Source organism: Anomaloglossus baeobatrachus, chromosome 4 (assembly GCF_048569485.1).
Source record: "Anomaloglossus baeobatrachus isolate aAnoBae1 chromosome 4, aAnoBae1.hap1, whole genome shotgun sequence".
NCBI classification, from domain to species: domain Eukaryota; kingdom Metazoa; phylum Chordata; class Amphibia; order Anura; family Aromobatidae; genus Anomaloglossus; species Anomaloglossus baeobatrachus.
In genome coordinates this window covers 347,738,716-347,751,835 of record NC_134356.1, presented here as the reverse complement: position 1 = coordinate 347,751,835, position 13,120 = coordinate 347,738,716, and the positions used below count along the sequence as shown (strand labels likewise).

The window sequence follows — 13,120 nt, the reverse complement described above, 5'->3', positions numbered from 1 at the left end:
AATACTTAGATACTCGCTCAACTCTTAATCTGCACTAAAAAAAAACAAAACACACAAGCGATTTTTAAAAAAGCAAACCTGTGAAAACTGCTATAAAGAATAGAAAAAATTGTTTAAAAGAACAGAGAGTCCTCAGTGGTTGATACCTTTTAATGGCTAACTGAAAAGATGGTAATAATTGCAAGCTTTCGAGACTACTCAGGTCTCTTCATCAGGCATGGTATAACACAAAATCTGAAGAGTCACATATTTATACACAACAGGACTATAAGAGGTATCAACCACTGAGGACTCTCTGTTCTTTTAAACAATTTTTTTTATCTCTACTGGCTAACACGGTACAAAGATATATTTTACTTGTATAAAGAATAGGTAATTTTCAGATGAAACATTCACTTTAAGCTTTTTCATTAATCTATTAAGGGGGTGAGATGCACTAGAATTTTTCTCTACATAGGCTTCTTATTATGCAGCTTAAGAAACACCCAAAAATTATTCAAACAAAACCACAATTAAACGCCTTTTTAAAAAAAAAATAAAAATGAATAAATTAAAAGGGGGGGTGGGGAAATCATTTACACTGGTGTGTTAAAGTGCAGCAAAATAATTCTTGCTTCACCCTAAAGCCTAGGTCACACGTAGCGACGCAGCAGCGATCACGATGACAATCAGACCTTATCAGGATCGCTGCTGCGTCGTTACATGGTCGCTGATGAGCTGTCAAACAGGCAGATCTCGCCAGTGACCAGTGACCAGCCCCCAGCGAGCAGCGACACGTGGAAGCGATGCTGCGCTTGGTAACTAAGGTAAATATCGGGTAACCAAGCAAAGTGCTTAGCTTGGGTACCCGATATTTACCTTGGTTACCAGCGGCCGTAGAAGCCGGCTCCCTGCACATTCAGTTGTTGCTCTCTCGCTGTCACACACAGCGATGTGTGCTTCACAGCGGGAGAGCGACGAGCAAAAAATGGTCCAGGACATTCAGCAACAACCGGCGACCTCACAGCAGGGGCCAGGTCGTTGCTGGATGTCTCACACAGCGACATCGCTAGCAAGGCCGCTGCTATGTCACAGGTGCTGGTGACTTAGCAGCGACATCGTCGTCGCTGTCATTGTGTGTGACATGACCATAAGTAGTGAAAGCAGTTGTCCAGAACTTTTTTTTTTTTTTTTTTCTGTGGGTCTAAAAGTTAACAAGCAGTTGCAAACTAGATTATTAAAATAGTTACTATTTATCCATCATAGTACAGTGGGGTTTTATTTGTGGTTTGTTTTTTGTTTTTTTAAGACCTCCTCATTAGTCTTACCATTGGGGCTCACAATCCTAAATTCCCTATCAGTATGTTTTGTGTGGGAGGACATATAAACTACTTGCAGATGCTGTGGATTGTGAACACCAGACCCCTTCAAACCGACAGTTACTAACCACTGATCTGTGCGACTCCCATCGACAGATCAGGCTGATGAGCTGCCTTGTGACTAGGAGCAGCTGAGCTACCGGCAAGAGACCCCCACTTTTGTGCCTGGCACCGGTGTCTGCTGGCACAAAGACAGGTACTTGGCAGCTACCTGCTTGTTAATTCTCAGGCCCATAGTTAAAAAAAAAAACAAACAAACAAAAAAAACCCCACAATGCCCCTGATAACCCATTTATAAATTTTGCATATTAAGACTTGGTAAAAACTAATAGACTTTAGACTTGACCTTCAGTGATCTCTGCAGTTAAGACACCTGCTGAGATTTACATTAGCTGTTGACCTTATACTGGAAGAATATAAATGATTCCCTTTTAATTAATGGGGTGCGTGCTGTTCTCATCCTGCCACATACCTGGTAATTCTTTCTCTCATGTTCCTTTTTTATGTATTGTGTGTTTTTTTTTTTTTTTGTTTTTCTTAGCGGATGCTGATGCATTTCGGATACTTTGGGAAATGAAAATGAAGAAGAGGCAGAAAACGCCATCCCTTCCAGAAACCGTGACGGTACTTAGCACAGAGGAGGGAAGTAAAGTTTACATCGTGGGCACAGCTCACTTTAGTGACAGCAGTAAACAAGATGTAGTAAAGGTAATCACCGGACGAGCTTCTAAAGAGGAAGTACTGCTTCCCCATTTCACGCCATTTCCTTTATATCTTTGGCCTAATGAGATTTTATTTTTATTAGGTCATTTTAGATGTCTTGGCAACTTCCACATGTTAGTTTACTTATTTTGATTTACAAATACTGATGCAATTTGCAGATGTGGACAAAATGTACTGCCTGGTGACAGAAAACGTGGTTTGAGCCGCAGGTCATGGGTCCTCCAACAGGATACTGACCCAAAACAAGCCGCTAAAAGCCTTTAAGACTAAGGAGCAAAGCAAGTAGTCAGTGAAAATACCTGTGCAGAAGTATCATTTAGAATTAGAAAAAATGTTTTGTTTTTGCAGTGATAACTTTATGAAGCAATGTAACAAAATATTAACCCATTCACAACATCTGCTGTACATGTATAGCGCCCTGGGAAGTGCTCATATGCAGCGCTTATGAAATCATCCAGCGGGTGTCACCTTGGTGTCATAGCTGACACCCTGCTAGAACGCCCACTAGCACCGCAGTCACAGCTGTCATTAACCTCTTATATTACCCCGACTGACACCGTACCAGGGCAGTCATAATGAGCGGGGTTAAGTGCCGGAATTTGCGTATCTAACGTATGCGACCGTTCCGTGGTGGCTGAGGGCTGCTATTTTTTGAGGCTGGGGAAGGCCCAATATCTATGGGCATCACCAGCTTGAGAATATCGACCCCCAGCTGTCTGTTTTATCTTGGCTGGGTATCAAAATTGGGTGGACTGCATGCCGTTTTTTAAAAATTTATTTAAATAATGATTAGGGAAAAAATAAAAGCTGCATGGGGACCCTCATATTATGATACACAGCCTAAGTAACGCGCACAGCAGAGGACTGCAGCCTGTATCTGTCTGCTTTGTCTGTGCTGGATATCAACATTGTGGTGAATATACATGAGTTACTGTTCAACAAAAATTCTAAATCAATATGATTTTTATTAGGAATTTTTACATGCTTAGCTTTAACAGAAGGGTAACAACAATTTTGTCCACATCTGCATACTAGCGTGAAAGTGTTCAAAAGTATCTGGTCAAGATAAATGTGACCTGCATTACAATGCATTAATGACTTGTACAGTACATGTATTTAAGACATTGCTTTTTCACACATGAATTATTTTTTCTTAGACCATACAAGAGGTTCAGCCTGATGTAGTAGTTGTTGAACTTTGTCAATACCGAGTGTCCATGTTAAAGATGGATGAAGAGACTTTACTCAAAGAAGCCAAAGAAATAAACTTGGAAAAACTTCATCAAGCAATTAAACAGGTAACGTTACAAGATCTACCATTCTGTATATCCGTATATTTCTCTGCTCTTAAAAATGTAAAGTGGTGTTCCCAATAAAGCGCTTTTACCATTAATAAAGTTCACTTTATTCAATAGATCTTGAAATAATAATAATTTCCACAATTGGATGTTTAAATAAAAAAAAAATGCCCCTGTGCTGACACAATCTTATGTGTCCCTGCTGTGTACTGTGTAATGGCTGTGTCTGACCGTACAGGAACATGGTCTGATCATACCACAGCTCCTGTGCAGGGGAGGAGGTAAAAGTGAGTATAGATAGCACAGCATGGAATCTCAAATACGGTAATTATTTGAGGTAAAATATTTTTTTAAAAACAGGAAGAGAAATATTTTACCTCACAGAAATAAGGCTAGGGGCCCACTTTGTGTTTTTTTTTTTTTTTTTGTTTTTTTTTTTTGTTTTTTTTTTTTTGTTTTCCTGCGTTTTAGGTGCTTTTTAGGTCTGTTTTGAGAAGTACCTTTTTCATGCCAAAAGGCATGCGTTTTGATTTACCAGCAAAGTCAATGGAAAATGTGGATTTTCCGACCCCACTTTGCGTTTCAAAACGCACCTTAAAATTTGCATATTTTGTGGCAAAAAACATGCGTTCAAGGAAGCAGCATGTCAGTTGTTGCCATTTTTGGTCTGTTTTGCTAACATTGGAGTCAATGAGAAATGGCAAAAACCAAGATTCCTTCAAATTTCTGCGTTTTACCTGCTTTTTCAGTGCAGAAAACATGCGTTTTGGACATCAAAATAATGATTTCATATGTCCCTTTACACACACAGTCCGACAATTTAAATAAAGGAAATTAATACTTTATTGCTATTTTTACATAAAATATCATATTACTGCAATAATTTAATGAACAAAATTTATTTTTTTTTCTATGAATATAGATTTGATTCTTCCCATTTTTTTCAAAGATTTTGACTATTTAAACTTTATTAAGCAGTGTCTTTATGTTCAAAACGCAACTATCAGAACGCAGGTAAAAAGCGCTGAAAACTCATCAAATACGCATACGTTTTCAGCGCTAAAGTTCTGAAAAAGGCAACTTTGGTCAAATCAATTAAGCCCAAAACGTGTGTTCTAAACTGCAAGTAGGTGAATGCAACTGGGTCCCTAGCCTAAGCATCTGTGAACCAGTGTTGTGATGTCTTTATACTCTTGTGGCCTCCCCGGCCCAGAAGATGTGGTGTGATCGGATCTCCTCCCCTCCCTCCCTCCCTCCCTGCCTCCTCCCTCCCTCCTCCCTCCTCCCTCTTTCAGTTCACATCTATGGGAGTTACAAAAATGGCCAAGAAAGCAATAAATCCTCATTTTTAAAAATGGAATACCTCTTTACGGTGACCATGCACACTGAGGCTATGGTCACACAGTGCATCTTTGCTAACCACAAAGATGCAGCATTTTTGGCCCAAAAAAAGGCACTCTCGGCAAAAACGCATAAAACGCTGGGTTTTTTCAGTCAAATCTATTGACTGGAAGGGCTCATACACTGGAAAAACGCACAAAGAATTGACATGCTGCATCTTCAAAGATGCAGCCAAAAAAAGATGCAATGTGTAGACAACAAAATAGAAATCTCAGTCTTTGCTGGGGGAAGGAAATGCATGCATTGTTGGTGCATCTATATGACCTCAAAAAACGCAATAAAAGATGGTGTGTGTGTGTGTGTGTGTGTGTGTGTGTGTGTGTGTGAACATGGCCTAAAAGAATGTCGTCCAAACCCAGTAGGACAGACCAAGCAGCCATTTGTTGGTGTCATGATTCTTCCACGATAGCAGATGTTAGAGAGAACTAGCATGTATCTTCCTCTTCCCTATTAGTGTACTGAGAACACATGCATGTTTAGCAAACAGCTATTCAACATGTATGGCCATATTTTGAATTAGTAAGATGTTCAATAGCGGCTTCTCCTAAATATTTGTAAGCAACTTGCAGTCAACCAAAATGTGTTTTTCCAGTGGAACACTGCTGTCTTAAATGCTATTTCGTCTGTACATTATACTTTCGTATTACATAGACTTTTTTTCTTTGGACTCTTATTAATAATTTGATTTAGTCTTCTTTGTACAGGCATGGCCAAAAGAGTTGACACCCTTAAAATTGCTCCAGAAAATGAAGTATTTCTCCCAGAAAATCATTGCAATTACACATGCTTTGTTATACCTGTTTATTCCTTTTGTGTGTATTGGAACAACGCAAAAAAGGCAAATTGGACATCATTTCACACACCACTCTAAAAATGGGCTGAACCAAATTGTTGGCACCTTTCCAAAATTGTGGGTAAATAACTGTTTGAGCATGTAATGCTCATGCAAACATGCCTTGTTTGTGTCCACCACACTAAGCTTGGAGTACAAAAAGAAGAGAACTGTTTGATGAATTGAGAACCAAAATTGTTGAAAAAGATCAACAATCTCAAGGGTATAAGTCCATCTCCAGAGATCTTGATGTTGCTTTATCCGTGGTGCGAAATTATGTCAAGACGTTTTCAACCCATGGCACTGTAGCTAATTTCCCTGGATGTTTACAGAAGGGAAAATTTAATGAAAGGTTGCAACACAGGATAGTCCAGATGCTGGATAAGCAGACCCCAGTCAAGTTCCAAAGTAAAGGCTACTTTACACACTGCGATATCGGTCCCGATATCGCTAGTGTGCGTACCTGCCCCCATCTGTTGCGCGACACGGGCATATCGCTGCCCGTGGCGCACAACATCGCCCAGAGCCGTCACACATACTTACCTGTCCGGCGACGTCGCTGTGACCGGCGGTCCGTGCGGCGTCACAGCGACGTCACTGAACCGCCGCCCAATCGCAGCGGAGGGGCGGAGATGAGCGGGACGTAACATCCCGCCCACCTCCTTCCTTCCGCATAGCGGCCGGGAGGCAGGTAGGGAGACGTTCCTCGCTCCTGCGGCGTCACACGCAGCGATGTGTGATGCCGCAGGAACGAGGAACAACCTCGTTACTGCTGAAGTAACGATAATTGGGAATGGACCCCCGTGTCGCCGATTAGCGATTTTTCACTGTTTTGCAACGATGCAAAATCGCTAATCGATGTCACACGCAACGGCATCGCTAATGCGGCCGGATGTGCGTCACGAATTCCGTGACCCCAACGACTCCGCATTAGCGATGTCGTAGCGTGTAAAGCCCGCTTAACTCAAACTGTCCTGCCAGCTCTGGGTGCATCAGTGTCAGCACAAACTATTTATTTATTGATATTTCAATGAAATGTAACTCCTATGGCAGGACATTCAGGAGTACCCCACTGCTGGCACTGAGACATAAAAAAAAAAAAAAAAAGCTAGACTACATTTTGTGGACAGATGAGGGCAAGATACAGCTTTTTGGTAAAGCACATCATTCTACTGTTTCCTGAAAATGGAATGAAGCCTACAAAGAAAAGAACACCGTACCTACAGTCAAATAAGGTGGAAGTTCAAATATGTTTTGAGGTTGCATTGCTGCCTCTAGCACTGGGTATCTTGACTGTGTGCAAGGCGTCATGAAATCTAAAGATTACCAAAGGATTTTGGGCTGCAATGTAGTGCCCAGTGTCAGAAAGCTGGGTTTGTGTCCTAGGTCATGGGACTTCCATCAGGACAATGACCCCAAACATACATCATGAAGCACCCAGAAATTGATTGAAACAAAGCACTGGAGAGTTCTGAAGAGGCCAGAAATGAGTCAGAATATAAATCCCATTAGACATCTATGGAGAAATCTTAAAATTGCTGTTGGGAGAAGGCACCCTTCAAATAAGACACCTGGATGAGTTTGCAAAAGAGTGGTCCAAAATTCCAGTTCAGAGGTGTAAGAACCATGTTGATGGCTATAGGAAGCGATTGATTCGTTTTTATTTATTTCAAAGGGTGTGCAACCAAATATTAAATCGAGTGCCAACAACTTTTGTCCAGCCCATTTTTTTGGAGTTTTGTGGGAAATTGTCCATTTTTTTTTTTTTTTTTTGTGCTGTTCAAATACCCACAAAGGAAATAAACGTGTATAACAAAATGTGTAATTGCGATTAATTTGTGTATGGTAATGTATATGGTATGTATAGTGCTGGCTTCTCTATAGTTTTCCTCACGTTTCTTTCTATTTGTGCCAGAATGGAGTTATGTCCGGCCTCATGCAAATGCTTCTGCTGAAGGTGTCTGCTCACATCACTGAACAGCTAGGAATGGCTCCCGGTGGGGAGTTCAGAGAGGCTTTTAAAGAGGTGAGAATGCTGCATACAATTAGAATGTAAGAATAGAAGCCTGTTTTAAAGGGACTCTATCACTAGGTATTCCCATCCATCACCATTGATCGCACGAGGGATCTGCCTGATCGCTGGACAGGAAGCCAAGAGCACAAAATAAAAAAAAACACTCCCAATTCCACCAATGTCCTTGTTCAGGTAGTTTTAGCATAACAGGGGACATCTTATTTTATTATATTTATTTATTATTTATTTTTTTTTTTTTTTTGCTGTAATTTTCTGTTAGGCCGAGGCCACACGGGGCACTAGTGCGATGCTCGCATGACACGCGGCTTGCGCTGGCGGCACAGCAGGAGCTGAGTGTCATGCTAGTATCCATGCGACTGAGGTCCGAGCGTACCTCAGCTGCGGGGGGCCGGCCGGCACTGGGGAAGGAGGGATTTCTCTCCCTCTCCTCTATAGTCGGCTATTGCGGCTTTCGCTGTGCACGAGCGGTACACCGATGTACTGCGAGTGCAGTGCGATTTTTATTATATATATATATATATATATATATATATATATATATATATATATATATATATATATATATATATATATATATATATATATATATATATATATATATATATATATATATATATATATATATATATATATATATATATATATATATATATATATATATATATATATATATATATATATATATATTATACATTTTTTTTTTTCTTCACCCCATTCACTTGAATGGGTGTGAGAGTAGAGTCTTGCATTAGTCGCAGCATGCTGTGATTATTTTCTCAGCCCTAATCGGACCGAGAAAACAAATCACTTATGTGCGCTGACACACAGGCTAATATTGGTCCGATGTTTTATCGCACTCCACTCGCACCGATTTTCTCGCCGTGTGGCTTAAGCCTTACTTGTAAGTCTTGGTAAATGTTCTATTTATGTACCAGCTGGTTAAACATGTTAATGCTAAATAAACATTCACCTCTTCCGCCGCCCATGCCCTCTGTGCTGCATTGCAATCCTCGGACTGGCCATCTGCGCTCCTTGCCGGAGAGTGAACACTGCATAAAAATACATGCTGTCACTCTTGAGTCAGGAGATCTGCTGGTTAGTCCGTGGACTACGATGCTATTCTAAGGCAAGTAAAGGAGCAGTCTGACTGCACCAAATGAGGGGTGGGCAGGGAAAGGGATGAATTTTCTTTTTGCATTAACATATGTTTAACTAGCCGGCGCGCACTATTAATTTTTTCCAGAGCATACAGCACCACAACGGGGCAACGTACAGCAATGTTACATATCCTGAAAGGGCTTCCCAAGCCCTATTTCATGATGCTATTAGTATGTATACTTTATTGAGTTTTATGTAAAGTGAAATACAATTTTTACAAGTTATGTTGACAACATGCAAAATAAGTAAATTATAGTAGTGTCTGTATAAGTTTAAAATTTCATCCAGGGGTGAGGGGAGGAAAGAAAGGGAACAAAGGGAGGAGAATTGTGTAGGAAAAGGAGTTCTGAAATTTGCTTAACTTGTAGTTGTTTTTGATACTATTAGTATGAAGAACCACAACTAGGGCTTATTTAAATCAAACTACAAAAAGCCTGAAAAATCCTGCTTGGGCTTTATTTTTGGGTTTGGGCTTATTTTTGGGGAAACTCATAGTTGGAGTTGTAAAATGTACATGGTTGTACCAAGCAGAATGAAATCATTTTAAGTCCAGTTAATCCTAGGCATAAGATGGTCTTGTGGACTTTAAATTGTTAAACTTTCAATGCCTCAATCAATCCTCCTAGTTTGAAGTGGTGAGATGAGCTTGATTGCACAAAGTCTGGTGTCACTATTCCAAATACCAGTCTGCCCTCCTAGTCTGCAGTCGCAAGTTGGACTTGTCTATATTAGGTTGGCTAAACTTCAATATCAGTCTAGCCAGCTACCATTAGATAGATCTAGTATAACCATGTTAGTTGTATGACAAATATTCCAAGCTGGGAAAATCCTCCTGTTTCGAGTTAAAAGCTGGGAGTATTTAACTCAATCTGGTGAAATCTTTAAAGTTCTCATAGGTGCTTTTATGGGTCATGGGGAGGGGGGATAATTACTTACCGGTAATTTTGATTTTCCTGAAACCCAGGACACCGCACTAGCGATGAGTGAGTGTGTCGTTTCTCAATCAAGCATCGGGTTTCTGAGGTGCGACTCGAGCACTGGGTGTAATAAATGTCAATGGGGAAACTCAAGCATTTTTAAACCGATGGTCGATTGAGTAATCGGCAGTGGTGCGTAAGCACGCTCATCACTACACCACACCTACTTAATCTCTTCCTCTGGCTTAGGCTACTTTCACACATCTGGTTTTTGCTCTGCGGCACAATACGGCGCTCTACAAAAAAAGCAACGGTTTTTTTTTTTTTTTTGCCGCCGGTTTTTTTTGCATACTTACATTAGTGCCGTATTGTGCCGCATGGGCTTGCGTTCGGTCCGGTTTTTGCCGCATGCGGCAGATTTAGCCGATGCCGCGGCCGGATGGAACGTTGCCCGCAACGTTCTTTGCTCCGGCAAAAAAAACGCATCGCGCCGCATCCGGCCGCTGCGGCGCATTTTTCAATGCATGCCTATGGACGCCGGATGCGGCGTGATGCGGAAAAAAACGCATCCGGCCGCCACATGCGGTTTCTTCCACTGCGCATGTTCAGTAGCGTGCCGCAACCGGAAAAAACCGGAGCGGCGCATGTAAAAATTTATGCATAGGATGCGGTGTTTTCAACGCATCCGTTGCATAGGTTTCACAGCCGGATTGAGCCGCACGGCTCAAACCGGATGTGTGAAAGTAGCCTTATGGTTGAGGTTTTCATTTATATATATTTATTTATTTATTTTTTTTATTTTTTTTTTTCTTCTCCTGGCAGTGAAGAATGAGCTTGCGTTAATATATAACTAGTAAGAAGAAAAATTTAATATAAATTTAGGTGACTCCTACTTAATTATTTGGAAACCACATTGAAGGTGGAAGAGGGAGTTGACGTAATAATAATTTCTACTCTTGGCTTCCTGTCCAATATTGGAGTGGATCTCTGGCCTCTCTCAGGTGCTGTCATTCATGGAGTATGTGAAAATTACTGGTGAAAAAATTATATATGCTGTGTAATCTGAGATTAACATGAGTTGAGGACAGAAACGCTAATTCCAGCGATTTTTATCACTTACTGGACTACATTTTATTTTATTTTTTTTTTCTAAGATTGTATTAGTGACCTTTATCCACTGTGAACTGCTGCAAAACACTTATTTACTGTTAATTGTATGCATTGTTACTGGCCAGCCACAAGAGGCCGCTGTTTTGCATCTGCATTCGACTGTTTGGTTACTATAGCAACATCTCAATGGACTTCTCTACTGGACTTTGAGGGCTGAGGTGTGTGTGTGTGTGTGTGTGTGTGTGTGTGTGTGTGTGTGTGTATATACTGCAGAAACATTTAAGTGAATTGGGAGAAAAATTCGTGTTCGCGTTTCGCGAGGGGGAACGTGATACGTGTGATATCTCCTGTGCCGGAGATTCATCATTCTGCAGTTGCTGGCTATAATGGTTCTCCGTGAGAGTATCTCAGTCTCTTATTATGGCAGCTGGACACCATAGTACCCTGGTACAGTAGACTGGGCCCAGACCCACGTGCGCGCTACACTTAGGTGTTTTGGTACCAAAACGCATATCTGTTCTGGTTAGGCCGACTATATACACACAGCAAGACTTGCCGGCTCTGTGGTGTCAGTTTACAGTTACATTTAAAATCTTAAAGGGACAGCGCCACACGTTTGCATTGACTGTTGCTCTCCAGGATTGTGTTGCTGACCTGCAGGGTTTTCCTTCCCACTATTACCATCTGCCTTCTCTGTGAGGCTTCAGCAATTAAGGGTATTCAGGGGGTTTATGGGATTTTTGTTTAGCTGGATAGGTTTAGCTCTTGTGCTGCACCACTTGTAGGGCGTTTTCATGCACACAAAATTACTCCTGCTTTCCAGAGGTGTTACTAGGGGACTGTTCACAGTCCGATGGTTAGGCAAAGGTTGGTGAGAAAATGACATAAATCGCAGCTATGGGTGGCGCAATATAGGGGCATCAGCCTTAGGCCTTGTATGTACATTCTTCTGTTTTATGGATGTCTTTCTGTTTTTGTAAAGTAAAGCAATCCTCTATCAACCCAACTGCCTAGAGTTGCTTTCCTGGTGTATAGTTTTGCTGTATACTGGTGAGTCCACCCTGTATGACTTACAAGATCACGATTTTCTTTGCTGCAGATCCCCAGAACTTTCAATACTGAGCTCTGCACAACCCCCACCAAAATCACTGATGGCCATCTTTCTGACAATCAGTGTTGAGGGTGGGGTTATACAGAACAGGAGGACTAAATCACACAGGTCTTCTAGTAATAATCTCCTGCTGATAAAACACTGGGCTGTGTGTTGTAGTTTCAATAAACCCCACCCCCCAGTAAGTGACACATCACTGGAATCCGGGTCTCTACACCTACATCATGCTGCTCTAGGATTACAAAGCAAAAACCTCTTAATACATTTTCTTCTAAGAGTAAATGCTTGTTTGCAACAAAATCTGGCACTGATACAGTTATTACCATCGGTATCAAAATATATATCCATGAGACTTTATTTTTATTCGAGTTGCTTTTTGATGTTTACTCTTTTCTGACCACCAGTTAACAATGCTGTATATTTAATACTGTTTTTGTATTTGTTGTATTTGTATGTCCTGTTATGCTTCATCTTTGCTGACACATCCGTGTTTAATAAGTTACCCACATTTGACTCCTATAAAAGCCTTCTAAAATCCTAGCATATGTAGACTACCCCCACATCAGTTGTGTCCGGAATATGGTACTAATAATTTATATGGGTTAAATTTACAGGCCAGCAAAGTGCCTTTCTGCAAATTTCACCTCGGAGACCGACCTATCCCAGTTACCTTCAAGAGAGCCATTGCTGCACTTTCATTCTGGCAGAAGGTCAAGCTCGCCTGGGGTCTATGTTCATTATCTGATCCCATCAGGTACAGAAACCTGCTTTATTTTGAAGCTTGTATGTATGTAATACAATAGGATAAAGAGTTGCACACCAGTCACAATGTATAGGGGAATGATGAAAAGCAGAACTGCTATGGGAATACTAGACTGAAAAATACAATGGACTATCTGAAAAAATGAAAAACCTGAAAATAGAATATGCATAACTGCTATGAATAATAGGAATATAAGATATTTAGCCATTGTATTGATCAATGCAAAAGCGTCCCAAACCCACGCCAAGGTAATCTCTAGTTTTGGGGTCCCTAACTTATGTGTAACCTCACCTGCAGTTAAAAAACTTGCTCTGAAACATAGCTAGGTCCTTTCCTTCCCATACAGAGCAAGTTTATTAACTGCAGGTGAGGTTACACATAAGTTAGGGACCTCAAATAGATTACCTTGGCGTG

At 40.9% G+C, this 13,120-nt stretch overlaps 1 protein-coding gene across 1 annotated transcript in view; it reads left to right on the top strand.

Moving 5' to 3' along the window:
- Nucleotides 1–13,120, top strand: part of TRABD (TraB domain containing) — a 45,875-nt gene that overhangs the window by 25,202 nt on the left and 7,553 nt on the right. Inside the window, exons 4-7 of the mRNA XM_075342543.1 lie at nucleotides 1,900–2,066; nucleotides 3,239–3,379; nucleotides 7,528–7,638; nucleotides 12,558–12,697. Of these exons, the coding sequence (XP_075198658.1) occupies nucleotides 1,900–2,066; nucleotides 3,239–3,379; nucleotides 7,528–7,638; nucleotides 12,558–12,697 (559 nt within the window). The remainder of the gene's footprint in view (nucleotides 1–1,899; nucleotides 2,067–3,238; nucleotides 3,380–7,527; nucleotides 7,639–12,557; nucleotides 12,698–13,120) is intronic.